General features: G+C 38.9%; 7 protein-coding genes across 7 annotated transcripts; 4 read left to right on the top strand and 3 right to left on the bottom strand.

The window, feature by feature from the left end:
• Nucleotides 1-335: 335 nt before the first annotated feature.
• On the bottom strand, nucleotides 336-1,453 carry SAPINGB_P001400 (uncharacterized protein; the record flags this gene model as incomplete). The annotated part of the gene is made up of 2 exons (XM_031996123.1): nucleotides 336-1,199; nucleotides 1,271-1,453. The coding sequence occupies 2 exons, from the start codon at nucleotides 1,451-1,453 to the stop codon at nucleotides 336-338; spliced, it is 1,047 nt and encodes a 348-aa protein (XP_031852014.1).
• Nucleotides 1,454-1,690: 237 nt separating this feature from the next.
• Nucleotides 1,691-2,773, top strand: SAPINGB_P001399 (uncharacterized protein; the record flags this gene model as incomplete). The annotated part of the gene is made up of 1 exon (XM_031996122.1): nucleotides 1,691-2,773. One exon carries the CDS (start codon nucleotides 1,691-1,693, stop codon nucleotides 2,771-2,773), a length of 1,083 nt encoding a protein of 360 aa, XP_031852013.1.
• Nucleotides 2,774-2,876: 103 nt separating this feature from the next.
• On the bottom strand, nucleotides 2,877-5,277 carry SAPINGB_P001398 (uncharacterized protein; the record flags this gene model as incomplete). The annotated part of the gene is made up of 3 exons (XM_031996121.1): nucleotides 2,877-4,956; nucleotides 5,020-5,083; nucleotides 5,145-5,277. The coding sequence occupies 3 exons, from the start codon at nucleotides 5,275-5,277 to the stop codon at nucleotides 2,877-2,879; spliced, it is 2,277 nt and encodes a 758-aa protein (XP_031852012.1).
• Nucleotides 5,278-5,846: 569 nt separating this feature from the next.
• On the top strand, nucleotides 5,847-6,728 carry SAPINGB_P001397 (uncharacterized protein; the record flags this gene model as incomplete). Its single annotated transcript, XM_031996120.1, has 1 exon — nucleotides 5,847-6,728. One exon carries the CDS (start codon nucleotides 5,847-5,849, stop codon nucleotides 6,726-6,728), a length of 882 nt encoding a protein of 293 aa, XP_031852011.1.
• Nucleotides 6,729-13,363: 6,635 nt separating this feature from the next.
• Nucleotides 13,364-14,815, top strand: SAPINGB_P001396 (uncharacterized protein; the record flags this gene model as incomplete). Its single annotated transcript, XM_031996119.1, has 1 exon — nucleotides 13,364-14,815. One exon carries the CDS (start codon nucleotides 13,364-13,366, stop codon nucleotides 14,813-14,815), a length of 1,452 nt encoding a protein of 483 aa, XP_031852010.1.
• Nucleotides 14,816-15,320: 505 nt separating this feature from the next.
• Nucleotides 15,321-16,988, bottom strand: SAPINGB_P001395 (uncharacterized protein; the record flags this gene model as incomplete). The annotated part of the gene is made up of 1 exon (XM_031996118.1): nucleotides 15,321-16,988. The coding sequence occupies one exon, from the start codon at nucleotides 16,986-16,988 to the stop codon at nucleotides 15,321-15,323; it is 1,668 nt and encodes a 555-aa protein (XP_031852009.1).
• Nucleotides 16,989-17,740: 752 nt separating this feature from the next.
• Nucleotides 17,741-26,405, top strand: SAPINGB_P001394 (uncharacterized protein; the record flags this gene model as incomplete). Its single annotated transcript, XM_031996117.1, has 2 exons — nucleotides 17,741-23,571; nucleotides 23,624-26,405. 2 exons carry the CDS (start codon nucleotides 17,741-17,743, stop codon nucleotides 26,403-26,405), a joined length of 8,613 nt encoding a protein of 2,870 aa, XP_031852008.1.
• Nucleotides 26,406-26,679: the final 274 nt, after the last annotated feature.

Here is a 26,679-nt window from a genome sequence, read left to right as displayed (position 1 = left end):
AAAAAAATAAATAAATAAAAAGAAGAGGAAAGAAACCAAAAAGGTGGGAAAGCAAATAAATGAGTCTTTTTAGAAAGAATGAAAAATGAAGGGCGGATGATTCCATTAGGTCCTCCGCCACAGAAGCTTCGACGCGTGTGGGAAAACAAAATAAAATAACAAAACAAATTACCCAAAATGGAAATCCACTATGAAAATAAACTCGCGCCGCACACAAATAGAAATGGCTTGTGTATCTTCTGATATACCTAAGTTGACTATGCTAATTCATTATTATTTTCATTTATTTAAACACTCCTTAATATTTTTATTCATCAATCATTGTATATTTTTTATTACAGAACACCTTCGGAAGCTTCAGACTGTCGTGCACCTGGGTTCAGATATTCGTCAAAGTACAAGCAGTCGCTTGCATTGACTAGACCCTTGGGTGAACAGTACTCTAGAACGGGGCACTGACCGCATGGCGTTTCCGTGAAAGGATCAAGTTCTGCAAGCTCATCAAAACCTTCTGCATTTTCTTCTTCATCGTCTTCGGTTTCGGGCCCACCACCCGCTGCAACAACGCTGGACCAAGTGGCCTTATAGCTGTATCCGCCATCGATACGTTCCAGACGATCATCGTACACGAGCACTTCGCAGAGGGTGCGAACATCGACCAAGCTCAGATCAACATTGGTAATGCCGCTTTTAACAATAAAGTCATGGATCTTGCCGACAGGTGGGTATCCCTTGTAAGTTGCTGGATAAGACTGCTGGATTGCACGTGTTACATTGCGGCCTTGGCCAAAAGCGTTGGGGAAAGATATGGATACTACGTAGCGCCAAATAACGTTCAGCAAACTATCAATAAACTCTGTATCGATCTCAGCGTCTGTGAACCATGGACCACCACTCATTTCCTGCGACGGTTCCATACTGGAAAGAATGTAGATTTTGCGGGTTGGATGCTTGACCGACTTGACTTGTTTAATGTAGCGCTGTGACTCAAGCGACTTGATGCAACGTGTGATGACATTGATGTGAAGATTTGTGCGTGCATTCAGAGTCTTGGTCCAAATACCGTCACGGCCAGCCTCCTCAATGTGCGAGTAGATCATGGCCTCATCTGCAGACATGCTCCGGATCTTGTTGGCTTCTTCCAGGGACACTGCCGAAAACAGAATTGTGGCGCCCTCCTGGGACACTTTTATCATTTGCTATAGATAATAAAAATTAGCTTCATTTTTTTCAGTCAATATCAATCAAGAATAATTTCACAGAAACTTACATTGTTTAACAGCTCCTGGACATACTTCATGAGCTCTGCCTGACTTTTAATTCGAATCAGATCTTGCATCTCGAGCTGTTTAAACAAGTGGCCCGATGATTGAGTCGTAATCATGGCATGGTGAAGCTCGGCAGCCTTTTCCGAGACAGAACTGCCCACGTTTCCTCCTGTTCTTCCAGACATTTGGTTCTAGGTATGTGTTAGCTGATTGTGAATTAAAGTGTTATCGCTTGGTGAGATATACTGGAAAAAAATTTTTTTCTATTACCGGTAACGGTGATATTTTTTTTTGGTGGTTGGTTGTCATATTAAGATTTTATACAATTAAAATACACAGTGTATGTGAAGTTTTTGTTTTCTTAAAGGCTGCAAATTGTATTTTTTTTTTTTTCCAAACTCACGCAAATCTTACATCTACAAATGTTTGGTGCAAGACGACCAAAGATTATTGCAAACTACGACAATGATGAGAATGAAGAAGAACCGACTACCAGTCGCATAACAATTGCGCCCAAATTTAAGAGCAAGAGTCGGATGAAAGTTGGTGCCAAAAATGGCAGTAACAGTCGAACAATTTTACAAAAAAATAATGATGTCGATGACGACGACAACCTAGATTCCATTGTTATTCGACCTAACGCGTCGTCCTCGACCTCACGGAAGGCTGCATTATTTACATCAAACATTAAAAAGACGCCGGTACGAAGGCCTATTGTTACCAAAGAAGTGGAATCTTCTTTTAACGAAGCACCAGAACCAGTGGCTACAAAATCTGTTGTTGTGATTCACACTGAGGACGAGTTTGGGCCAAATGCAGATAGCGATGTAAGCATGGAAGAGGTGGATCAGCCAACGTCTGTTAAATCACCACAAATTTCTGCTCCAGTTTCAGCTTTGACTGATGCGTCGCGACGCGTTCGATTTAATGATGTGGAGGTGAAAGAACTTGAGAAGAGCGATAGCGAGGCCGATTTCATTGCACTTGAGCCAGAGGTGATTGCGGAAGAAAAAAAGCTGCTTGAGGCGCGGATTTACAACGAGTATGATATGGAGGAAGGTGTGGAGATGCTTGATGAAGATCTTGCGTTAGACGAGAAAACAAAAATGACTCAAGATCAGTGGCGGCGGCGGCTGATGGAGGAAGCTATTGACGATGTGGCGAATGACGAAGATGACGAAGACACGGCTCGGTGGATGCATAACCAGCAACATCATAGCGTTGTTTATGCTAATGAGAACCATGTCGAGGTTAATGAAAACAAGAAACCCCCTAAAGTGGAGGAAACTCAGGAAACATTACCATTACCGAGTCTTAAGGATGTCTTGGCTCACATACAAGGTAATTTAGATAAACTACGGGGAGAACGAGATACTATTTCACAAGAAATTAAAACTTTGAATGAGGATGTGGACCAAATAGAAGCTAAACAGGCACTTATTCAAGATAAACTTAATCAAGCAGGTCTCAACTACCAGGTTGATTCTGCAGTTCCTCAGCAATAACGACGTTATGAAGCAACTAAATTTATTTATAAAATACAAGCAAATACAAAATTTTTTTTTTTCCAACTTTTTAAAAAATATTTTGATTTTAATCTCAAAATATTTACTCCTTCTTACCGCCATACTTGGAACGCCATTCATCGACCTTGGCGCTCTCAATTCTAGAAAAGAGGTAGGCAGACTTGCCAATGTTGTGGCCTCCAAGGATATCCAAGGAAAACTCATCAGGAATCAAGCGAGGAGGAGCATTGAGCTGCTTGATAATGCCCTCTGCTGTCTCGGGAATGTAAGGAGCAAAGATGGCTGACAAGAGATAAATGATGTTAATGCCGACACCAATGACTGCAGCAGCCTTCTCTGGGTTGTTTGCGAGAAGAGAGTTGTCGAGCTTGTTTTCTTGAAGGAACAAGTTACCACGAGAAGAAATCTGCATGGCAATTTCCAGAGCCTTGCGCAGGTTGGTGGCCTCCATGGAAGTGTTGTAAGACTTGAGCAAGGCATCAATATCGGCCTTAAGGGCGGGGTAGTCAACGAACGAGGGATCGTACTCAGGGATAACACCGTTCTGCTTGGCATTGACAAACTTGACCAGTCTGTTGACAAAGTTACCAAGGTTAGGAAGAAGTTCGTTATTGTTGGCAGCCACAAACTCGTCCCACGAGAATTGGGTATCAGAAGTTTCAGGACGAGAAGAAGCTAGGTAGTAACGCCAGACGGATGGAGGAATACCAGTTTCCTGAGCATTGTTGCCAAAGACACCAATGTTTCTAGACTTGGAGAACTTGCCGCCTTCGTACTGGAGGTACTCGGTTGTAGAAAGGTGGTTGAGCATGGTCCACTTCTCACCAGTACCAATCTGCGAGGCAGGGAAAACCACAGTGTGGAAGGGAACATTGTCCTTACCCATGAACTGGAAGAGCTCAACAGACTCAGGGTGGCGCCACCAGGCCTCCCAGTCATCAACATAGTTAGCAGTGATGGAGATGTAGCCAATGCAGGCATCGAACCAGACGTAAAGGACCTTCTGGTCGTAAGCCTCAAGAGGAACTGGAGTACCCCATTTCAGATCTCTGGTGATACAACGGGGGTGAAGACCCTGCTTAAGCCAAGAGTGAGTGATGGTACGCGAGTTTTGAGACCAGTTGCCCTCGACCTGAGCCTTTTCACCCCAAGCCTGGACCTTGTCCTGGAGCTTGTCGAGCAGAAGGAAAATGTGCTTTGAGCTCTTGGGGACAGGAGAGGCATTATCAAGTTTGCATCTAGGCTTGATGAGCTCGAAGGGGTTGAGAAGATTACCACAGCCATCACACTGATCACCACGGGCATCTTCATAGCCGCACTTGGGGCAGGTACCCTCAACAAATCTATCAGCAAGGAAACCATTATGGACAGGACAGTAAAGCTGCTCAGTGGCTTGTTCTTCTAAAAAGCCATTCTTGTTAAGCTCGAGGAAAATGTGCTGAGCAATCTCGGTTTGTTTTTCTGTGGTAGTTCTGCCAAAGTAATCAAAGCCGATCTGAAACCAGTCGTAGACGGCTTTGTGAATAGCATGGTACTTTGTGCAAAGAGCTTCAGGGGTAACTTTTTCTTCAAGAGCCTTGGTCTCGGTGGCAGTACCGTATTCATCGGTACCACAGACGAAGAGAGTGTTGTAACCTCTTTGCTTGGCATATCTGGCATAAATATCGGCACTTAAGACGGAACCGACAATGTTGCCCAAGTGGGGAACGTTGTTGACATAGGGAAGAGCAGAGGTGATGAGAATATTTCGCTGGCCATCCTTGGGGAGGATCTTACCTTCGAGCTTCTTGTATTCAGCCTTGGGGTTGATGTTGACTCTTCCAGTGTGCTCGGGAGGAGGAGGGAGTGCCTTCTTGGCGGTGCGGGAAGCCACAGTGTTAATAGCAGCGGCAACAGCGGGGATCTTGGAAAATTCAGCGTACCAAGCCTTGAGGTCAGTGTTAGACTCAAGGAGTTTATCGGAGTACTTGTGAACTAGGCCAAAGACACCACCAAAGTAGATGATTTGACCGAGAGTGGTTTCAGCTTTTTTGGGGACAGGGAATTGAGCTGCATCAGCATCCTTAGCAGTAGAGATCAAGAGTGAGTAGATCTTAGATTCGTCAAAGGCAATGAGGTTGGTTTCGATATCGGTGGTGGAATCGGAGAGCGAAAACAAGTATCTGAAAGAAAGAAGGTTAGAATGATCTGTAAAAAAAGAAAGAAAACAGATCTAAAAGACATACCTAGCAATGGCATTAGGCTCAGTAAGGAATCTCTCAGGAGCAATATGTAAAGAAACCTTGGGAGCTTTGGTGAATGATTAGAATATGAAGAGAAGTTATTGGAAAATACTAAAATGAAGACTTACCTTCATCGTCTAGAACGGATGAGACGGCAGGATGAAACACTGCGGCGGCAACACTGGCCTTGATGATCTGGGAAGCTACGACTGCATCCTTAACAAAAGGAATGTTAAGTGTCGTACTGAATTGGTTCGACATATTATTTATATATGGAGAAAAAGAAGATAAACCTAAAAGATGGATTTGAGATAGATTTTATAACAAGTGGAAAAGAGGTGGGATATATTGAGGTGGTGATGATTGAAAATTTAGCAAGGTCGATTTCGCCATTTAGTCACACATACACATACACATACACATACACATACACATACACATACACATACACATACACATACACATAAATTTGTCACAGAAAAGTCTGGGGGTTGTAACATAGATATGTAACACATGTGTGGCTGGAAACGTGTTTGAAAAAGTTACCCGGCAGCGAAAGCAGAGTTCGTCATATATTTATTATATTGTTTTTCTTCTGGTTCAAAACCAAAGCGTGCTTGAAAGACCTCAGAAAGCCTCGGTAAACGGAGAAGGTTTTGTTCCAGAACAAAGTTGCCCTCCCAACAACTCAAATTTACAGCAAGGTCTGACGGACGGTTTAATTCCTTTCTTTTCTATTGCTTTGCTTTGCTTTGATTTTTTTTTAAAAAACAAATCCTTGCTAAAATTATTAACATCGAATCTTTTTTTTTTTTAAAAAAAAATACATCATGTCGACAACTTCACCAGTAGCGGCTTCAGCTTCTTCTCCCTCGGTGGCTAGTGATAAACGCGCTATGCGTTACTTTGGTGGACGGGCCACGGTAGTAGAAGTTGGAATTCTGGCAATATATCCATTGGCGATATTTCTTGGATTTCTTGTACAACTGTGTGGCGGCGACTCGCCATCATACTTTAGCAACAAGCGCAACTTGATCAATGTTTATATTATCAAACGTGGATGGCTCTGGGTAACGCTGTTGGTTGGACTGCATGCATATACCATTCATCAACGAAACTCACCTCTTAGTCAGCGCGCGCTGCGCAACTTGTTGGTGCGATATGCACTTGCAACAGCATGGTGGATCTTTTTCACACAGTGGTTTTTTGGTCTACCCATCATGGATAAGGTTTTTGTGTTAACAGGTGGCGGATGCGCGGTGGATGCGCAGACACCAGCCCTTAACACCATGTCATCGGCAAAGTGTCGAACAATTGGCGGGTCATGGGTAGGAGGATATGATCCCAGTGGACACACATTTCTCATCACACACTCGAGTTTATTTCTATGGAACGAGCTGCTGCCGTATATTCAACGACACTATTTGCATAAGAGCCAGCAAACTGAGCATGGGAGTGTTGTTGACGAGATGCTGGTGAATGGTCAACATGAGCAGCCGCCATCTATTTTTAAGAGCGTGGTGTTTAAAGCAGCAGCACTGCTAATTTTCATCTTTTGGTGGATGCTTTTGATGACGGGTGTTTATTTCCATTCTATTTTGGAAAAGCTATCTGGTCTAGGGTGGGGTTATATTGAAATATTGGCGGTATTTTTCGCATCTCACGAGCTTGGCCCTGAGATTGAGCAGTGGCTCAGTGTTGTGCCTGTTTAGAGACTTTGTTGACAATCATAAGATCAATAAAAAAAAGACAATAAGGGGGAGGGAAAAAAATCCCCCATTTAATTTGAACTATGACGTATCAAATTTCAACTATATAAATAATAAATTATGATGCCAATGTCAAGAGATTGATATTTAAATAATATTTTGAAAAAGTCACAAGGACTTTAAATCGTAACGAATTTCCCCACATTACTAAGATGAAATAATTTTTCAGATATTTTGTGAAAAAAAAATTTAACATAAAAACTAAAATAAATATTTGAAAAAAAAAATCTTCTCATGTGATGGATATCCAAATAGGCAGTTTGTTTGCTTATCATTAAATAGTCTATTAATTTAGAGAAAGGTATATATATATATATATATATATATATATATTCCCCGCGAAATTGGGTGAAACATATTTTAAGTAACTGGTTACAGTTGTTTTAAACAGGCGCCTACTTTAATAACCTCTAATTAAGAGTTGGCAAAGAAATATTTTTTTCTTGAAGCCTGCAAACTATACCTAAGAATAAAACTTTTACTTTTACTTTTACTTTTGCCATGATAAAAGTGTATTATAGTAAGAAGTTTTTATTATCAGTTCAATTAATACAAATAACAGGCGATTGGAAATATAAAAAGGAATGAATGAAGTAGCTTTAGCTATTAAGTAAATCAACCAAATATTAGTTAACAGTTTCTTGATAGGTACCACTTTAATAGTGGACCAAAAAATTTCGACCACCTTGGTGATACGGAATTATTTTAGATTTTAGCGAAAAACTTTTAATGAAGCATTTTGTTTTGCTAGATATAGTGCACCAGTTTGGCGAACTCTTGTTAAATTTTTCTTTGAAAAATAATGCTTCTCCAAGTACAGAGCAAACTGAATATTTTATTCCTATTTAATATGAGATAAATCTTCATGATGAATTTTTATTGTGAATTGTTTCGTTATGGATTTATACAATGAATAATTAAATCCGAATCTAAGCCATGATCAACAGCTGGAAGCGAGTCCAAAGAATGACTAGTTGACAATATCAACAAAGAGTAAATTTTGGTTGAGTAAAAAAAAAATATCATTAGGATAAGATCCACGGAATACATATACAAACATTATTAGCTAAATTTAGAAGAAAAATAAATTGATTATAAAAGATGATGTGATAAGATTGACTTTTGTTTTTACAACTGAAAATTGGAAACTTTATATTTTTTTTCAATTGTGTAATTTGTCTTTTATTTTATGTGGTTTGTTTTTGTTGCAGTTACTAAATATATGATATTTTTTTGTTAGCCCTAGCCCTGGAGCGTATGGGCTTAAAAAATTATAATTTTTAATTTTATAATTTCAAATGTTATTTTTTGAAATGTATAGTAAGATACTATCCAAAAATACGAGGTTGTTGTTACAATAGAAAAAGCCCTAGCCCTTATGGGATTTGCAAAATGAGAGAGAATATATCAGTATTTCTAATCATTGATGAATTTAGTTTGTGCATTTTCTCTCCCGCCACACACAAAAACCAACATAAAAACGAAAAAAAATTGACATGAGGTTTAATGGTGGGCTACACCATGGGCATTACTTGGAAAACACAACAAAACCAAAAGCTTCTATGAGTCTTTAAAGAGATAGCGTGGGGTTATCATTACTTAAAATGGAATTTATATACGAAAAACAAACAGCACGCCTAAAAGTGTTCTTTTTTTTTTTTTTTTTTAAAGATGCATCATGAAGAAAAAAATACTTAAAGAATAACAAAATAAATTTGAAAAAATAGACAAAAGGAAAACGTGTAAATGGGTAGCATATATAATATTTGTAATATTTATTGCACTATATATTAAAGAAGATGTTATCGTTAGCGTTAATGAAAGGGGTTTCTTTCGATTTCCCCCAAAAAAAAAGTTATTTCAAGTAAATTTAGTTAAAATCCAGAATCATTTATAAGAAAAAAAAAGTGAATGGTAATAATGTTTCTATACATTGTTTGGTAATTGGTATAGCAATGTATTTTTGGATTCAAAAAAGATTTATTTATCCTTTAGCAAGATGGAAGGATGATAAACACAAGGATTTGTCCAATTTAATTGGAGAATGTTTTTTTTTTTTTTTTTTTTTTTTGATTATGATATCCAATTACAGGGTAGAAAGCAATAGGGGTTTACGTCAATCAATCAATAAATCAATTAATCAATAAAAATAGCAACTTGATTATTTAATTAAAAGAAAATGATAGAGCCTGAAATGATAAATGATGAAGGAGGAGAAAAAAAAGGATTTCACAATTGGATAAAACCCTTTTTGGTGAACGTATTTAATTGAATTAATTTGATGCATTGGATCGGGATTGAGCCAATTATTATTATTTTTTTTAAAAAACAAAAACAAAAACAAAAACAAAAATTAAAGAATCTCTTATCAATGATATCAATTTTGATGATTGAGGTCAGGTATAAGGGTACGTTAGAAACTGATTTTAAATTTTTTTTTTTTAAACAAAAGTCTTGGCTCTAAAATCTACAAAAGGTTCAATAATGATATTTCGGGAGAATTACAAAGTCAAGGCTACTTCAGGAAAGCTGGCACGCGAGCTCGCGCAAGATACCAATTAAGAAGAAAAAAGAATGAGTGGGGGAAGGTGGGGATTAAGTTGTATTTGTATTAAGAAAGAAAAAGAGTATGAAAGAGAGAATGAAAAAAAAATTAATATAAAAGTGCCTAAAAGAGAGAGAAAAAAAATATATAACTTGGTTGTGCAATCAAATATTTATTTTCATCAGTTCAAGTTTAATGGTAGCCAGGGGATTGAAAGAAAAAAAAAAAAGTAATGATAATATGATTAGACAATATTTATTTATTTATTTTATTTTTTGCAATTATAGGAAGGTGATCGTGTGCCGACATTAATTGCTTTTTTTTTTTTTTTTTTTTTAAATTAATTGATTATAATCAATTAATTACAGTCTGAATAATTATTCAGATCCATATCCTTTTCTTTAAAAATAAAAAAAAAAAGCAGCTTCATGATGAAGTTGATCAGGAATGGAGAACTTTCTATGTTTTTTTTTTTTTTTTTTTTTTTTTTTTTACTGTGGGTCTCTCTCTCTCTCACTCTCTCTCATTTTTTTTGTTTGTTTGTTAGTGCTGCTTACTGGTGCTGCTTCTCCTTATACAGGAGCTGCTTTTCATATATTCATATATATGACCCATCAAGACCCATCACTGTTATGGGGAAAACTCTTTAGCAAAAGTTATTTTCTTTTTATTTCTTTTAACCAAAAAAAAAAAAAAAAAGAAAGTAGAAAAAGTCTAGAGTGGAATCGAGATAAGACAAATTTATTTTTATTTATTTTTATTTTATTTTATTTTATTTTCGTTTCTTTTTTTTTTTGTTATTTCATTAAGAGATATCTTGGAAACTTTTTCTTAATAGTGATTGGCACAAAATTTTAAACTGAAACTAAAATAAAGAAAGAAAAAAAAGAAAGAAAGGGAGAAAAAAAAGACCTCAAGGAGATACGAAAATGTATTTTTTTTAAATGTAATTTTTATTTTTTTTTTTAACAAAATTTCATATTAAATGAGTCTTGATATAAATTTCATATCTTTATTTTTTTTTTAATTATGATAATCATTGAAAATATTTTGAATAAATTAATTTATGTAATTGTTGTTAAGTCGCAGATGTCCGTGTTTAAAGGCTTTTAAAAATTTTTTTGTTGTTTTTTTGTTGTTTTTTTTTTCTTATATGAGAGATGTACTACAACAACATATCTGCGGTTACAACAAAAGGAATGTAATGCTTTTTCAAACCACCAAACAATATAATCACAGTATAACACCAAAATTAAATTATTATTTCCTTCCCCCCCTTTTTTTTTTTTTTTTCCTTTTTGACTAAATTTATACTTTTCTTATTAGATGCTTAAATTAAAATAATTCTTTTTTATTTTTATTTTAAATTTTTTTTAGAAATTACATAGTTATCTTTTTTTTATTTCATTTTAATTTTTTTTATTTTTTTAAAGGTTTTGGGGAAAAAAAATCCCTGAAATTTCAACGGAATTCCGTTGAATTATGTTCGAACATAGTTTAACTTTTAAGTTGCCATTCAATATTATATGGAATACACTTAAAGTCTCGCTCTATTAAAATCAATTTTATCTTTTTAATTTTCGTATATTTTTGGTTTTCAGCTCAAATTTTTTTTTTTTTTTTTTTTTTGAAAAGCCTTGCAGTATTCCGAAATTCTGGTATTTTTCAAACGAGCTGTGGAGCTTAGAAACACCTTTTTTTTATCTTCCTACTATCTAATTTTTGGATAAAGTATTTATATATACATAAATATACATTGTATTACTCCATACTTATCCTCATGTAACATCTCCCCAGTTTTTAAAAAAACATTTCTAATTTTGAGAAATGAATTCAAAAATTTTTTTTTTTTTAAAAAATGAAAGAGAGAGGTGAAAAAAATAACATTTAAGGAAATATTTTTGATTTAAAATAAAATAAAATAAAAAGCGTCATTTTACAATAAAATATTTCTGCGCGCAGTTTTTTTTTTATTCTTTTTTGAAAAATTTCAACTGTTGTGAGTCAGGAGAAAGTTGATATGACCAACCAAAAAAAAATAAAAAAAAAAAACGGTGGTTTGAGCATTGACTGAGCCTATCAAAAAAATCAATTAAAATATAAAAAGTTGGTTAATTACTACTACTACTACTACTACTACAACCAGACAAAATAGAGGTTTCCTCACACGTGTAGGTGACGTCACACGGGAGTGGCCGAGCAAACTTCCATATTTAGCTATAAAGTAAACAAGGCTTTAATTTAATATTAATTCATTTTAAATCAAAAATATTAGATTTTTTTTTTTAGAAAAAACCTCTAAGGTTGATGAGAGGGAATTTTTATTTTATTAACTACAGAGGTGTTTGTTAAGAAGATCAAAAAGACCTTGAAGGCTTATCTTGATTTAATGGTGATGTTAGTGTTGGTAGTAGTTACTACTTAAGCAAGGATTGGTTTGTAGAAAAGAAATATTAAAACGCCAACAATAAATAACAACAAAAAATATTTTAATTTTATTTTATTTTTTTTGTTCTACATGAAATGCATATATTTATAAAAATATGAGAATTTGTACACACATTACAGCAAATAGAAAGAAGACTTTTAAGGCACGTTCTATTAATTTCCTTTTAAATAATAACAAAACCAATAATCAGAATCAAGCAAAGAAAAAAAAAAGATCAGCTACTATATAAAAGCTAATATCTCTTTGAGTAACATGATTCATGCCAGAGAACTTGTGATAAGTCTGGGGGATCTCTAATGTAAATGTAATAAAATATAACAATAACAATTATAATAAGAATAAGAATAAGAATAATATTGATTGATGGTGGTTGATAGTTAAACTATTGTTCATGAACATTAAAAACCATTTTGGTTATAAAAATTTGCCACCAACATATCTAAACAAACAAGACAAACATAACAAGTTAATAAAGAATAAAAAAATTGATCTGTGACTTTGAATAAAAAAAAACAAATAAATTACAACTGGAGGAATTATATATATATATATATATATATATATATATTTATATTTCCATAATTAATGGAAGATTTTATAAGTTTTTAAAGTTTGTAAAATTACTTATTTCTAGAATAACCTTGAAATGGTGGCAGTAGAAGAAATTCAGATAGACAGAGTTTAAACTACTTCATTATAATAATTATTAACTAACTAACTAAACAAACAAATAAACAAATAAATAAATCCCTACTAATATGGAGTTACCAACATCTAGATCAGAGATAAAGAAAAAAAAATGTTCAAAAGACTCTTAAAGAATAACCGATCGTGATGACGACACTTATTTCTTCAAGGGTCATATATATTTTCCAAGCTTTTATATAAACGAAATTGGAGACTCTGCCGCGGGGCCACGCGATCGCTTTTTTTTTTTTTTTTAATTTTTTTTACCCTCATCAAATAAATTCTTAAAAAATCAAAAAAAAAAAAAAAACCATTAACAAACTGCTATGATTTTATTATTATCACTATCATCATCATAAATAAATTTTATAATTTTGCAATAAGCGGGGGGAGATCCAAAAAAAAAAAAAAAAAAAAAAAAAAAACCTCTCTTAAAGCGGCGGCGCTGTCCGAGCCACTGACTTAGAGTGTAAGCTTTTGTAGTTGATTGTTATAATAATTATTATAGTTGTTGTTGTTGTTGTTGTAATTGTCTCTGCATATGAATTTTTATATATAAACTGTGCCCTTGCCGGAATTTCCTTCTTTCCTCCCTTTTTTTTTTTTTTTTCTTTCTAAACCTTTAAATTCTTACAAAATATTAAACCTTCTTTTGTTTCTCTTCATTTTCAATATCTTCATATATATATATATCGTTTTTTTTAAAAAAAAATCTCTCCTTCCTCCTCTCTTTTCATTAATCATATATTTTCCTGATAATCTTCTCCACTACTGCTCATAATTCCAATTGCCTCTTTTGGATCCGCCTCCAACAACTTAATAACCAACATTTATTTGTCTCTACTACTGCTGCTGCTGCTACATCAAAAAAAAGTAAATAAATAAAAAAATTTCTTCATGCCTGAAATTCCAATCTCTTCTTCTCAACAAGATACCCAACCTGAATCATCAACCGTCAAACTGCCACTGATACCTGAACCAGAAGCGTACCCCTTTACGCGAACAAAAAAGGAACGTCTTCCTCTTCACGCCTATGGAACCCTAGAAACTTATTACACACATCCAAGCGAACTCCAAGGAGAAGAAGAAGAAGAAGATGATTACTACAAATACTCGAGCGCGTCTTTCTCGGCTCTCACTAGAACTGTCATCTTCTTAATGGCTTGTATGATTATGGGCCTGGTATACGTCTCCGTCCAAATGGGTGTCTTTTCCGCTCCTGTTTACATGCCCGTCCCTGATCTCATCCGCATCAACACTATGGAAAAAATCCCAGGTGTTTCTACCATCCACAGAGATCAAAATGAACCTCCCATCTTTCAAGATGCTACTACTACTTCTACTGATGCTGTTACAACACCTCCTGTTCACTCGGCTCTGAAGAAATCTCGCATGATTCTTGTCGGCGATGTCCATGGCAATATCAAGTATCTTAAACAACTCATGGATAAAGTCAACTTTAACCCTGAAGGTGATGAACTCGTTCTACTCGGCGATATGATTTCAAAGGGCCCAGATTCGCTCGGAGTTCTTAACTATGCCATATCTGTTAATGCCTCATGTGTACGTGGAAACCACGAAGACACTATTCTTCGCGCATATTCTGTTATCCGCAGACTTCCTGCTCCTAAAGTTGAACCTATTTCCAACTATGAACTCATCCAAGATCTCCCCCTGCCTCAAATTCCTCTTGACGAAGAAGAAGATCATGATCTTGTAGACGAAGGTGATGAAGTTTTTGAAAACTTTGCCACAAGTTCTACTCCTCCTGATGATGACGATGATGATAACGAGAATGACGATGTTGATGGTGGATCAAAAGAATATAATACCCTCAAGGGACTCAAATTTAAAAAGGAAGAAATAGCCCTTGCCCGATCCCTTAAACCAGAACACATTGAATTCCTTGGTACTTGTTCTTTGATTCTCGATCTGGGCCGGGTCGCCCCTAAAAACACCCGTGCCGTTGCTGTCCATGCCGGTCTCCAGTGGAACATTCGCAAGCTCTACCGTCAACATCCCTTGGTAGTCATGACTATGCGATTTATGAATGGTAAACACACGGGCCATCCTCTTGAAAATAAACCGGAATCTAAAAAGGATCTTTTGGCCACCCCTATTTACCAATGGTCAAAGGTTTGGTCCAAAAAACAACACAAGTTGCCCAAAAGTTCCCGTGTTTCGGTCTTTTATGGCCACGACGCACGCCATGGCCTTAAAATTAGAGACTATACTTTTGGTCTCGACTCTAACTGCGTCGGTGGTGCCCAGCTATCTGCAATGGTCATTTCCCAAAATCAAACTTCTTCAGAACTTATTCACGAAGTTATTCAAGTTTCCTGTGCTTAGACTTTTTTATCAGGATAACTTTTTTACCTCCCCCCCTATTTGTTTTTTTTTTATGACTTTATGACTTATGTATTTTAATGAATTTTACTTATCTGAAATGTATCTTGCTGAAAAAAAAAAAAAAAAAAAAACCACAAAACCAATTTAATTTTTTAATTTTTTATTTTTTCCATCTTTTTGGGACGTCAGTATATTATAAGCATACGACTTTAATTTCAGTCTTAAATTTTTTTCATCATGTTCTAAACGGAATCTTGATGCGGGTTAAGCCGTTTTCTTCCTTTTTTTTTTTTGAGGGATACACATATAACCGGATAAGGAATCAACCCAAGGGGTTGGAAAAAAAAAAAAATTAATAGAGAAAACAAAAAAGTGGCCTCAGATTTCCACTTTGAACATCCTTGTTAATGATACATCCTATTTTGTATTTTGTATATTTTTTTTGTATTTCTTTTTTTTTTTTTCTATATAATATTTATTACAAAAATTACCAAACAACTCTCTATTACACCAACATCTTCGACATGTATGGGCCATCAAGCTTGTAGCCCAACTTGGCATAGTAGTTGCGCACCCCCACACCACTAATCACACTGATCTTTTCGCTCCCGTGCTCATCGCGCGCAATCCGTTCGGCTTCTTCCATCAACAATGTGCCAAACCCTTGATGCTGGAATTTGCGTGGGTCTCGACTATGCAAGGGAACAACAGACCCATACACATGCAACTCTCTTACGAGCGACGCTCGGCAGCCCTTAAGCTCTGGCCGGTATGTGTGCTCCTCCGAACACATGCGCAGCCGCAGCAGCCCAACCAAAATATCCTGCTTCGGGTCCTCATAACTTAAAAATGTCTCCCACCCACCATTGGCAGCATAATCCCGTCGAATCAACTCAACCTGATCTGGCCGAACCTTATGGTGCACCTCTTGAATACCCACCTCCCGCGTCCGAATGTCCCGACACGTTGTTCCAAAGTCCCGCATCCGCGCCAGTGCCAACTCGCGCAAATTACCATTCTCCACACCTGCACTCACCAACGGCATTGGAATATCTCTTTGAACACGGTAGATTCGTGTCCATGGTGGAACCAATGCCAAAATCCGAGCAACCAAATCAATCAATGCATTGGCATTATACGACTTGTAAAGCCCATTTTTCCACAATTCATACAATCCTGTACCTCGAATAACAAGTGTAGGATACAACTTCAACCCGTCGGTCCGGAATGCAGGGTTTTCAAAGTACTCGGCAAACTGATCCAAATCTCGCTCCATGCCCACATTCGGCAGATCAGGCATCATGTGACTCACAACCTTGTACCCGGCATCCTTTGCAAGTGCAAAAGTTTTACACACAGCCTTGACTGTATGTCCACGATTCGTATCTCGTGCCACGTCCTCGTACACTGACTGCACGCCAATTTCCAGTCGCGTGCATCCGTATCGCAGCATGTCGCTCAGATGTGTTTCTGTACAGTAATCCGGTCGTGTTTCTATCGTAATACCCACACACTTCGTCAATGACTGCTGTGAGTATGCCACCGCCTCATCCACGTTGCCAACAGTTGCACCAGAAAGTGCATTGTGCAGGTTGGCAATAAAATCTTCTCGGTAATCTGGTGCCAAACTCATAAAAGTTCCACCCATGATGATATATTCCACTTTATCGATTGTATGGCCCAGCTGCCGCAGTTGCTCGATCCGTCCTCGAGCTTGTTCATAGGGATCGTACCGCGCACGAATCGCTCGCATTGATGTCGGCTCGTACCCCGTGTAAGACTGTGTCGAGTATTCGAAATCAGAATCTGGCCCACCAGGACAGTACACGCAAATGTTACCAGTGTAGGCAATATGCGGGCATCGATGGGGCTTGCACATAACTGCCACAACCGCAATGCCCGATGCCGTTCGTACGGGCTTGGCCTTAAGTTTTGGCAGCAGATACTTCTTATACTGGTCAGGAATTGATGAGATGATATCGGTCAATCGTGGCTGGTTTTTGAGCTTGTACTTTTTAGAAACACGGTTCACAAGTCCGTTTAGATTCACATCCTTGCTTGTGTTCAAACTAGCAACAAGTTCAAGTGAAATGTCGGCACAGCACTGTAAAAACCGTTCCTTTTCAGGTGCAAGGTTTTGTTTTCCCTTGGGTCCTCTAGCTTTTCCTGCCATCTTAGTTTTATGTTTAGGTATCTTTTGCTTCTATGGTATATAATGGGATTTATAGATCTAATCGCGTTATTTGCAAATCAGAAACCAGTGATTAGCAAAATAAAAATTAAAAAAAATATAAGAAAAACAAAAAAAAAAAAAATTTTATCTCCCAAACCTTGATAAACATTAGATAATCATTATCTACATCATGACTAATCTTTTGACACGTACATTGCTCGTGCGGCCACCACCTTCGCTAAGAATCATCACCACCACTGAAAAAAAAAGGTTTCTTTTTGACCCTTTTTTTATACCAATTTATTTTCACTTTCATAATAAGAGAAAGTCAAGAAGTTTCTATCCAATCTATAGATTTCAAACGAATGACTAGTCATATTTCATAGTGTATGTATTTTCAGTTCGTCTGCTACATGCAAATAACATGTGGTTGGACGCTCACCATTTGTGAAAAAAAAAAAAAAGTTGACACAGTTACACTAACACGTTCGACCTTCTTTTTTTTTTTTTTCTTCTCTTTCCCCCCTCCTCTCTCTCTCCAACAGACATTTTCTTTTCCCCAACCATTTCCTTGTAAATAGAACCATCCAACAAGTCTTTCATTGAAGAAAAAAAAATATAAAAAAAAATCATCCTGGTTCTTTTTAATTTAAAGAAACCTACTAAAACCCAATCTACAATTCATTAAAAAAAAAAACTAAAAAAAAAATCATTTAAAAATATTCTAAAAAAAAATTCCACCAGCATCTCTCATGAGTAACTCTGAAGAAACTCAAGCTGGTCATTTTGGTTCCGGTAATGACCAACATAACCATCAAGAAGAGGCTTCTGATTCCGCTGAAAGATCCACACATGCCTCTTCTCCACTCGATTTATATACTGGTGCCACCGGTGCCACCGGTGCCACCGGTGCAGCTTCTGCCGCCGAAACCTTAATTGATCTTCTTGAAGGCAAACTACCAGAAGACGACGATGAAGACAAACTGCAACAGTCCACTTCTTCATTCAATTTCCCTATATTTCCAACAGACGACCCTTCTACTTCTATTCCTATCACTAGCCCACCATTACCTCGTGCTGCCCCATCGCCAGAGGCTGTATATTTGCACCCACAAATTTCTCCTCTGCCATCACCAACAAGAGCAATCAGTTCCCCCATCTCCAACAACAGCAACAACAACTACAATAGTATACCCCAAGAAACACCTGCATTGAACACTCTGGAGGATATTAATACTGCAACACAACCTGATGAGGTGGAAGAAACAATTGATGCTCTCGTGGCCGCAGTACATAATTCACCTGCGACACCTGCATTAACTACTGCTACAATTACAACAGAAACAATCTTAACTGTAAAAGATAATGCCCCCATTATTCTAACAGATGATACCAAACATGCTCAGGAAGAACATGCGAAGGAAAATGAAGAGAACGAAGAAGAAAAAGTTTCAAAAAGAGCTTCTTTAGATGCTCCAATTTTTCAACAGTATTTTGACGAAGCAGAAGTTGCAGATGACCCTTGGGATCTACCTATTTCTGATGAAGAAATCGACCCATCTACTTCTAAGCCATCTGAAGAAAACCCCAAAGAAGATTCAATTCTTGAAGACCTTAATGTTTCCTCACAACCTTTAAATGAACCCCCACAAATGTCACATAAGGCCGATTCTACTAAGCCTCTTAGTCAGGAAGTCAAGATTTCGGAAACAAAGGTTTCTGAAATTCCCGAAACTACCAACGATCCTTGGGATGAACCCATACTTGACGAAGCCGTCGAACCTTTACCCACAGATCAAATCCCCAAGCAATCAACACATAAAGAAACTCCTCTCAAACCTGAAATTGAGGAACCTACTCCACTCGCTGAATCCACTGATCCTTGGGATGAGCCTATCATTGAGGATCTGGACGAACCCGCATCTACAAGCGAGCAGCTCACACCATCAACAGAAATTACACTGCCAATACAACCTGCCAGCGAAGAGCTGACTGTTGCGGCCCCTGAATTACAAACTGAAGATTCTACCGATTTTTGGGATGAGCCGACTTTTGAAAAGACACCAGAGCCTGTTTCCACAAAAGAAGCTTCTTCTGTGTCGTCATTACCGTCGTCTTTGCCGCTACATGAAAAGGTTGCTCAGCTAGAAGAGTCTTTTACAGCAGATGCTGATGTCGCCACAGAAACTGTTTTAAAGGAGCCTGTTTTTGAAGAGAATCCAGAACCTATTACCACAAAAGAAGATCTACCATCGCTGTCGGAGAATCCAATTCCCAAAGAGACTGTCGAAGTTACTCAGACTAAAACAGAAGAATCTACAGATTTCTGGGATGAGCCCACTTTTGAAAAGACCCCTGATTCTGTTGCAACGAAACAGGCGCTGCAACTTTCTTCCCAAGAAGTGCTATCTACCAAAGAAGCTTCTTCAGCCCCCGAGGTTGAAACTTCTACTGATTTTTGGGATGGGCCCACTTTTGAAAAAGCTTTGGAGCCTACAGTTCCAAAAGAAATTTCTTCGTCAGCCCCACAACAAGAATTTGTACAGAACTCGGTCAGTAATAAGACTGCCTCTGAAGCTCAACAGGAGGAACAAGAAGAGCAGAAGAAACAAGAAGATTTCTGGGATGAACCTACTTTTGAGAAGGTCCCAGAACCTGTGCCCGAACCTGCTTCCGAAACTATTTCTGAGCCTATTCCAAAACCATCTTCTGAAATGATCTTTGAGCCAGTTATAGAATCTGCCCTGGAGCCTACTTCTGAGTTTATCCCGGAGCTAGTTCCTGAGATTAATCCTGAGCCAGTTTTAGAATCAGTACTGGAGCCTACTACTGAGCCAGCTCTAGAACCAGCCCCTGAGGTCACACCCGAGCCAGTTTTAGAATCGGTTCTGGAGTCTACTTCTGAGCCAGTTCCTGAGCCAGCTTCTGAGGTAAATCCTGATCCAGTCTCTGAGCCAGTCCCCGAGTCAACTTCCGAGGTCGCTCCTGAGCCAGTCTCTGAACCAGATTCTGAGGTCACTCCCGAGCCAGTCCCTGAGCCAGATTCTGAAGCCACTGCTGAGCCAGTCCTTGAGCCAATCCCTGAGCCAGCTTCTGAAGTCACTCCTGAGCCTATTCTTAAGAACGATGCTGACCTGCCAGCGCAATCTCCAGAACTGGAAGAGACTCATAAAGTGACAAGCAAAGAAGTTGAAATTCCTAAAACTACACCTTTGGAACCCCCCCAGACTGATTTAAAAGAATCAAGTCAGTCTGACGAATTGACAAAAGCCCCTGAACAACTTCAGGAAAATGTGGCCGACACCGAGCATGCAGGATCTGAGCCTGTCACTGAATCTTTTATTCATGAAGATATTCCAGAAACCTCCACAAAGGAGGAGTCTGCACCAGTGTTTAAGACCAATGAAGCTTTTGGAATTGCCAAAGATACTTCTCCCTCTACTACAATCTCTTCTGAAGCGAATGGTAAAGATAACAAACAGCAAGTCGAGGTTTTTGGTTTAAACGAGGACAAGCCCAACACTGATGGCCTTTCTCATATTTTTGATTCGGTCCGCACTACTGCTGAAAATTCGGAATCTTTTCCAGCCACTGAGGGCGTTTCTCAACTTAAGCCTGGATTTCCTGACCCGGCTGGTGACGACAGCTTTTTCCAGACCTCTACCCAAACTACAGCTCCAACAGTTAATGCCACCACCACTGAAAAATCTATTAACACTCCATCAATCGAAGAAAAACATGATTCTCAGCTATCTCCTCAGAAGACTGAGGAACATAATCCGTTTGGCGCTCTTTCGGCTGATGATTCATTTTCTGCTTCAATTTTCTCTTCTGCACCTAATGACACTCAAAACTTACCCTTCCAATCCTCAGAGAATGATACTTTTTATAAGTCTCTTGCTCCTGCAGTTCCTCTTCAACCATCCACAAAAAAGTCTCAGGATGCCTTTTCTCCTTTTGGAGATCTTGCTGACAATGACGATACCTTTTTCAAGTCCCTTGGTGCTGGCCCATCAAAACCTGTTTCACAAAACCCTCAAGCCCAGTCTCCATTTGGTGATGCTGGTGACAATGACGACACTTTCTTTTCTAAAATTTCTACAAAGGCGGAGGAAAAGCCACTGGAACCACCAGCCAGAAAAGCCAGAGGTTCCATTAGCAAGATTGAGCCTGCCAAACCCACTTTGGCTACTATTTTTGGTGAGGACGAAGAGGACGAAGATGATTTTGCCAAACTTTTGGCAAAAGATTTATCGGAAAAGAAATCAACAACACAGAAACCAACCGTCGATCTTTCTCAGTCTTTTGCACTTCTTGACGATGACGATTTACTTCCTGATGATTATGTTGAACCTGTTCCCAGTCACTCCAATCCCCAACATGCCCAGCAAAAAAATCTGCAACCTGCATACACTCAGCACCCTCAGCAACCAAAGATTAAAGAGTTCAACACTGCCCAAAACTCTTTTGATTTGCCTTCAGGGTTTGTTCCCCAGCCTCGTCGCATGAATTCTTACCAAACATTGCCTGGATCTCCTCAAACGTATACCTCATCATCGCCTCTCCAGCAACCCCCACATCAGCAACAGAAAAAGCTTTCTAAAAAGTCTTCCTTTTTTGAAGAGCTCCCCATTATTCCCCCTAAGCAAATTCATCGTAAAAGTAATGCTACCCCTGTTCAGAATGTTCAATATCAGGCATCATTTTCTCCCCAGCTTTCTCCAGCTCAACCCCCGCCTATCCCAGCTCAAGGAAACTTGCGCTCAATGACCAACTCTCCAGTTAATCCATATGCTCCACCAGCTAATCCTCTTCAAAGACCCAGCTCGGCATCTGTTTCTTACGCACCCACTGCATCATCCATTGCCCAACCACAACATAATCCATATTCTCCATCTCTTCCTCCGGTTCCTTCTAATCCTTATGGCCCACAAACAGCCACACCCAGAAACCAACCTTCTCAGCAAGGCCCTGGATACTATAACCATGCTCTTCCTCAAGGGTTTTCTGGGTCGATTTATTCACCTTCTCAGCAAAGCCAGCAGTTTAATCCAATGTCGCCACCTCAATCTACTTTTGCTAAACCATTAGGACCTAACGACATTTATCGACGCTCGTCTGTTACATCTCCTTCGCAGTTCCCCATGAGTCCCACCCAAGGAGTTACCCCGTTGAATCTTTCTCAAAACAATGTGTATGCTCCTACATACACTGAGCCCAAACTTAGTCCGATCCATGGTCCTCCTTCCCATCCTCCTTCCCATCCTCATCCACATCCACATCCACAAAAGTCTTTGGCTTCTGCTTATGGTGATATGCCAGCTGATATTGGAATGCGGGCTGCTGAGTCCAATCGCTCGCCTGAGGTTCAACAGGCCATTTTACACGCAAAGATGATGAGATCTCCTCCACGGCCAGATTTTGGCTATTCTGCTCAGACAATGAACCCATTGATGTCACCGCCTCTTAACTCTGCCAACCTTACTGGATCTCCTCCTGCATACCGTCAGCCTTTGAGTAGTAATAGCTACTCTCCCAATCACTCAGTTGATTACAGTCATCAGGTTTCTCCTCAACAGACTTTTTCGTCTGCACCCATGACCAACCCTGAGTCTCTGTTGACTCGTCAGTTCCCTCTTTTCTGCTGGGGTCATGGAACTAAAGCTGCAGTTTCTATTCCTCCTCGCATTGCTTTTGGTGGCACTACTATTGCATCTGAAATCAAGCTTATTGATATTTCGGAAATGCTTTATCCTGATTCTGCTACCAAGTTCCCTACATCAATTTTGACAGCCAAGGGTCCTGTCAAGAGCAAGAAGAAGGAGCTTGAAAAATGGATCCAAGAGCACATCTCATGGGTGGAGCATAAACAAAACACTGCTTCTCGTGAAGATTCAATTCGTTATGTTGATCGTGCTTTACTTTGGAAGGTTCTTTTGGAGCTTTTGCGCAGTGACACATCCGCTTCTTCTACTAGTGTCCCTGTGGTTAACACCATTTGCAAGCTTTTAGATCCTACTATTGATTTCACCAAGGAGCGTATTGATCCCAAGACGCAGTTTGCACCTGCTCTTGATATTTACAGACAAAACCAAAATCGCCAAGTTAATCCGGCTGACCATCATGATCGCTCTTTGACTCAGAATGACATTAAAGAGATTATGGAATCACTTAAGGCTGGTGACAGAGAAGGTGCTCTCAAGTACGCTTTGGATCAGCAACTCTGGGCACACGCTTTGATTCTTGCTAGTTCAATTGGATCTACTCAATGGACTGAGACTGTTGCAGAGTTTGTCCGTGAAAATGTGCGCAACTTCCCTGCTCTTTCTGCTCGTAACATGGCTTTCATGTACCGCATCTTTTCTGGTGCTAAGGAGGAATCCGTGTCTGAGATTTTGCCTCATCACGCATCTGTTGCTTCTAAATTGCCCGAGCCGTCACCTGAACTTAATGCTTCTTTAAGAGAATGGAGAAATGTCACTGCATTGGCATATTCTAACCGCTCGCCAATGTGTGTTGATGCAGTTAAAACTATTTCTGCTCTTTTAGCTAAATCTGGGTACACTGAAGCTTCGCATATCTGGTAAGTTTTTTTTTTTTTTTTTTTCAAATTTATTTTTACTAACATTTTTTAGCAAAATTCTTTTCAACTTTGCCAACTTTGGTAATGATAGTGGCAATGACCAATTTTTGCTTCTTGGTACTGATAAAGGTCAGGATATTGATTCCATTCTTTTGACTATGGTTTACGAGTACTATAGATGCTCTACTGATTCTGGAAATCAAAACTTTTATCCTCACCTCTTACCATACAAGCTTTTCTTAGCCTCTTACCTTGCCGACTATGGTAAGATTTCTGAGGCCCGTTCTCTCTATGAAAACATTTCAGGTATATTGAAGGCTGCTCCAAAGAGTCGATACACCACCCCAGTCTTTTTGAGTCAGACCGAGGCTCTTGGTCACAGATTGAACATTATGCCGGAAGAAACTACTGGTAGTGGCTGGTTTGGTGGTAAGCTTGCTCGTCCCAAGCTTGACCAAGTTCTTGGTCAGCTTGACAAGAGTCTTAGCAAGTTTATTGCTGGTGAAGAAATTGAAACTCAGACCAAACAAGAACAGGATAATGGCATTTTCAAAAAGCTCGCTGAGACACCCAATGCGTCTTCTGTAGATGTTCGTTCTCGTTATCAGAGTGCTGTGGATGTGGATATGCCAGGCATTCCATCTCGCTCTCAGTCAACTATTGGTTTCCAGTTTGGATCTTCTACAAACATTTCCGATCTCAATCGAGTAATGTCTCCGGGTCACCAGCTTGGCCTCATTCAAGATGATCCTTATCGTCCTCGTTCAGCTGGACCAGCAAGAGTAAGCTTTGATAGCAGACGTCCCTCTGCTGTTACGCCTGAACGAGTATCGTCTCCATTGGCTTATAATACTGTAACTGATTCTCGCAATTCTATTTACGGTATCTCTGAAAATAGGGCCATTCAGTCTGGTCCCAATAGTCCAAACAGAGCCAAACAGTCTTATTCAGCTGTTCCACCCCCACCGGCAAAGCCGACACCGGTTGCTAATCCTTATGCTCCTGTAAATAGCACCAATGCAACACCCTCTCGCAAAACCCCATATAATCCTTATGCGCCTAAGGAGCCTGAACCCACTTCTAGAAAGCAATCCTTTTCGTTTCAACAAAGTCCTGCCGAAGAACTTAGAAAGAAGTCTTATGCAGAATCTCCCAAAAATATTTCTGGAATTTCTTCCCCTCCTCCTCCTCCTTCCACACATATGACTATGCCCCCTCCACCCCCATCATTGCCTTCTTCGGCAAATCTATATGGTGATTACCCGCCACGTTCTTCTGCTGCTACTCCCGAATCTGGTTTAGTTTCTAACCACCCATCACGCATGAGTTCTCCAGTAAACCGAATTCACAGTCCTTATGAATTGGTTGCCCCATCGCATCCAGCTTCTAAGGTCAGCAATCCATATGAGATTTCACATGTTTCATCCAACTCTTCCAGGTCTTCATTTAGCAGTGAGCAGCGCCCAGGTTTTGATTTGCAGAATAGTCAACCTGAGCCTACTAACATTGAGTCACCTGTACCTCCTCATCAGCAGACTGATGATAATTTTTATCCTCCAGTATCATCAACAACTGAGATTAAAAGCCATACTCCTACTCCTAGCTCTTCTGGAAAGTCATCGGCAGCATTAGAAAAGAACATTTCTAACCCATATTCAACTTTAGCTGAGCCGGCCAATTCTAATGAAACAAAGAACAAATATGGACCAGCTTTGGAGAAGCCCTCTAGTGCTTCTTCTTATAATCCTTATGCTCCTGTTGAACAACAATCAACTTCGCCATCCAAGTCTCATTACGATCCTTATGCGCCTACATCTAGTGATGGGTCTAAAAAGACAAACTCTTATGCTCCTGTTTCTGTTACTGAGGAAAATAACGAGTCTGATTATTCGTCTTTTGCCGGATATAACCCATACGGCTATAATCCTTATGAAGACACTCCACAGACTTCCCAGAAGGATGGAGAAGGAGAGAAAAAAGAAGGTGAGAACTCCAATGAGGGTGTGGAAAAGAAAGAAGAAAATGAAGAAAAGAAAGATGAGGAGAATCAGGAACTACCGGATGAAGGTGATTTTTATGCACCTTATGAACAGCCTGACTATGGCTATCAAAATGAAGCTGAGCCTATGGACATCCCTGAAGATGACCCAGAGGCTGGTTCTGGCGACTTTTTCGTTCCTCTTGGAGTGCCATCATTTAAACCTTCTGCCACCGTTTCTGAAGCAGTTCCTCTTGCTCACACCGAAGAGGCTTCCAGCAATAAAAAGGAAGAAGAAATCGAAGATTTTGGGTTTGCCAATAAGCCTAAAGAAACTAAAGCTGAAGAGCCTAAAAATGAAGAACCAAAAAGGGAAGAAGCTAAGGGAAAGGCAGAAGAAAAGAAGGGTTGGTTTGGCTTTTTCTCTCGAAAGCATGATGACCACCCCAAGCCTATCAAAGCTAAACTTGGTGAGGAGAACTCTTTCTACTATGATAAGGAACTCAAGAGATGGATTAACAAAAAAGCACCAATTGAGGATCAAATTAAGGCGACATTGCCTCCTCCACCACCTCCTGGAGGATCTTCATCTTCATCGACTACTTCGGCTCCTTCTGTTCCTTCTATTCCTTCTGCTCCGTCACCCAACTTGCCTTCAGAACCATCTAGCACACCAGGTTCATCAGCGACAGCTACACCTCCCCCGTCATTACCGCCTAGCGCTTCTTTCAACGCCCCATTAAGTGGAGGCCTTGATGATCTACTTGCTGCAGCTGCACCAAGCGCACCAGGAACTAGAAAGGCCAAGAGAAGTGCACGCAACAGATATGTTGATGTTATGAACCAACCAAAATAATTAGGAAATCCAACAGGGATTTAGGATTCTGATATTTAAAAATTTAAAAGGAAAATGTCTATTTAAAAAAAAGGAAAAATAAGAAAAAATTTGTTAAATTTATATATATATAGTAAATAGTTAAATTCACGCCGAAAAATCCATTGCTTAAATTCAAAAAGTATTAAATGCCATATGCATGATGGTCGTATAAAGAAAAAAAGCTTTTGGAAAGGCTTGTCGACGCGTTGCAACAGCTGTAATCACGTGAAACTTTTTCTAAGCTTTTCCGAAA

The sequence above is a fragment of the Magnusiomyces paraingens genome, assembly GCF_902498895.1.
Source record: "Magnusiomyces paraingens strain CBS 517.90 genome assembly, contig: contig1, whole genome shotgun sequence".
Lineage (NCBI taxonomy): Eukaryota > Fungi > Ascomycota > Dipodascomycetes > Dipodascales > Dipodascaceae > Magnusiomyces > Magnusiomyces paraingens.
The sequence above is the reverse complement of the archived record's forward strand: the minus strand, read 5'-3'. Positions and strand labels throughout refer to the sequence as shown.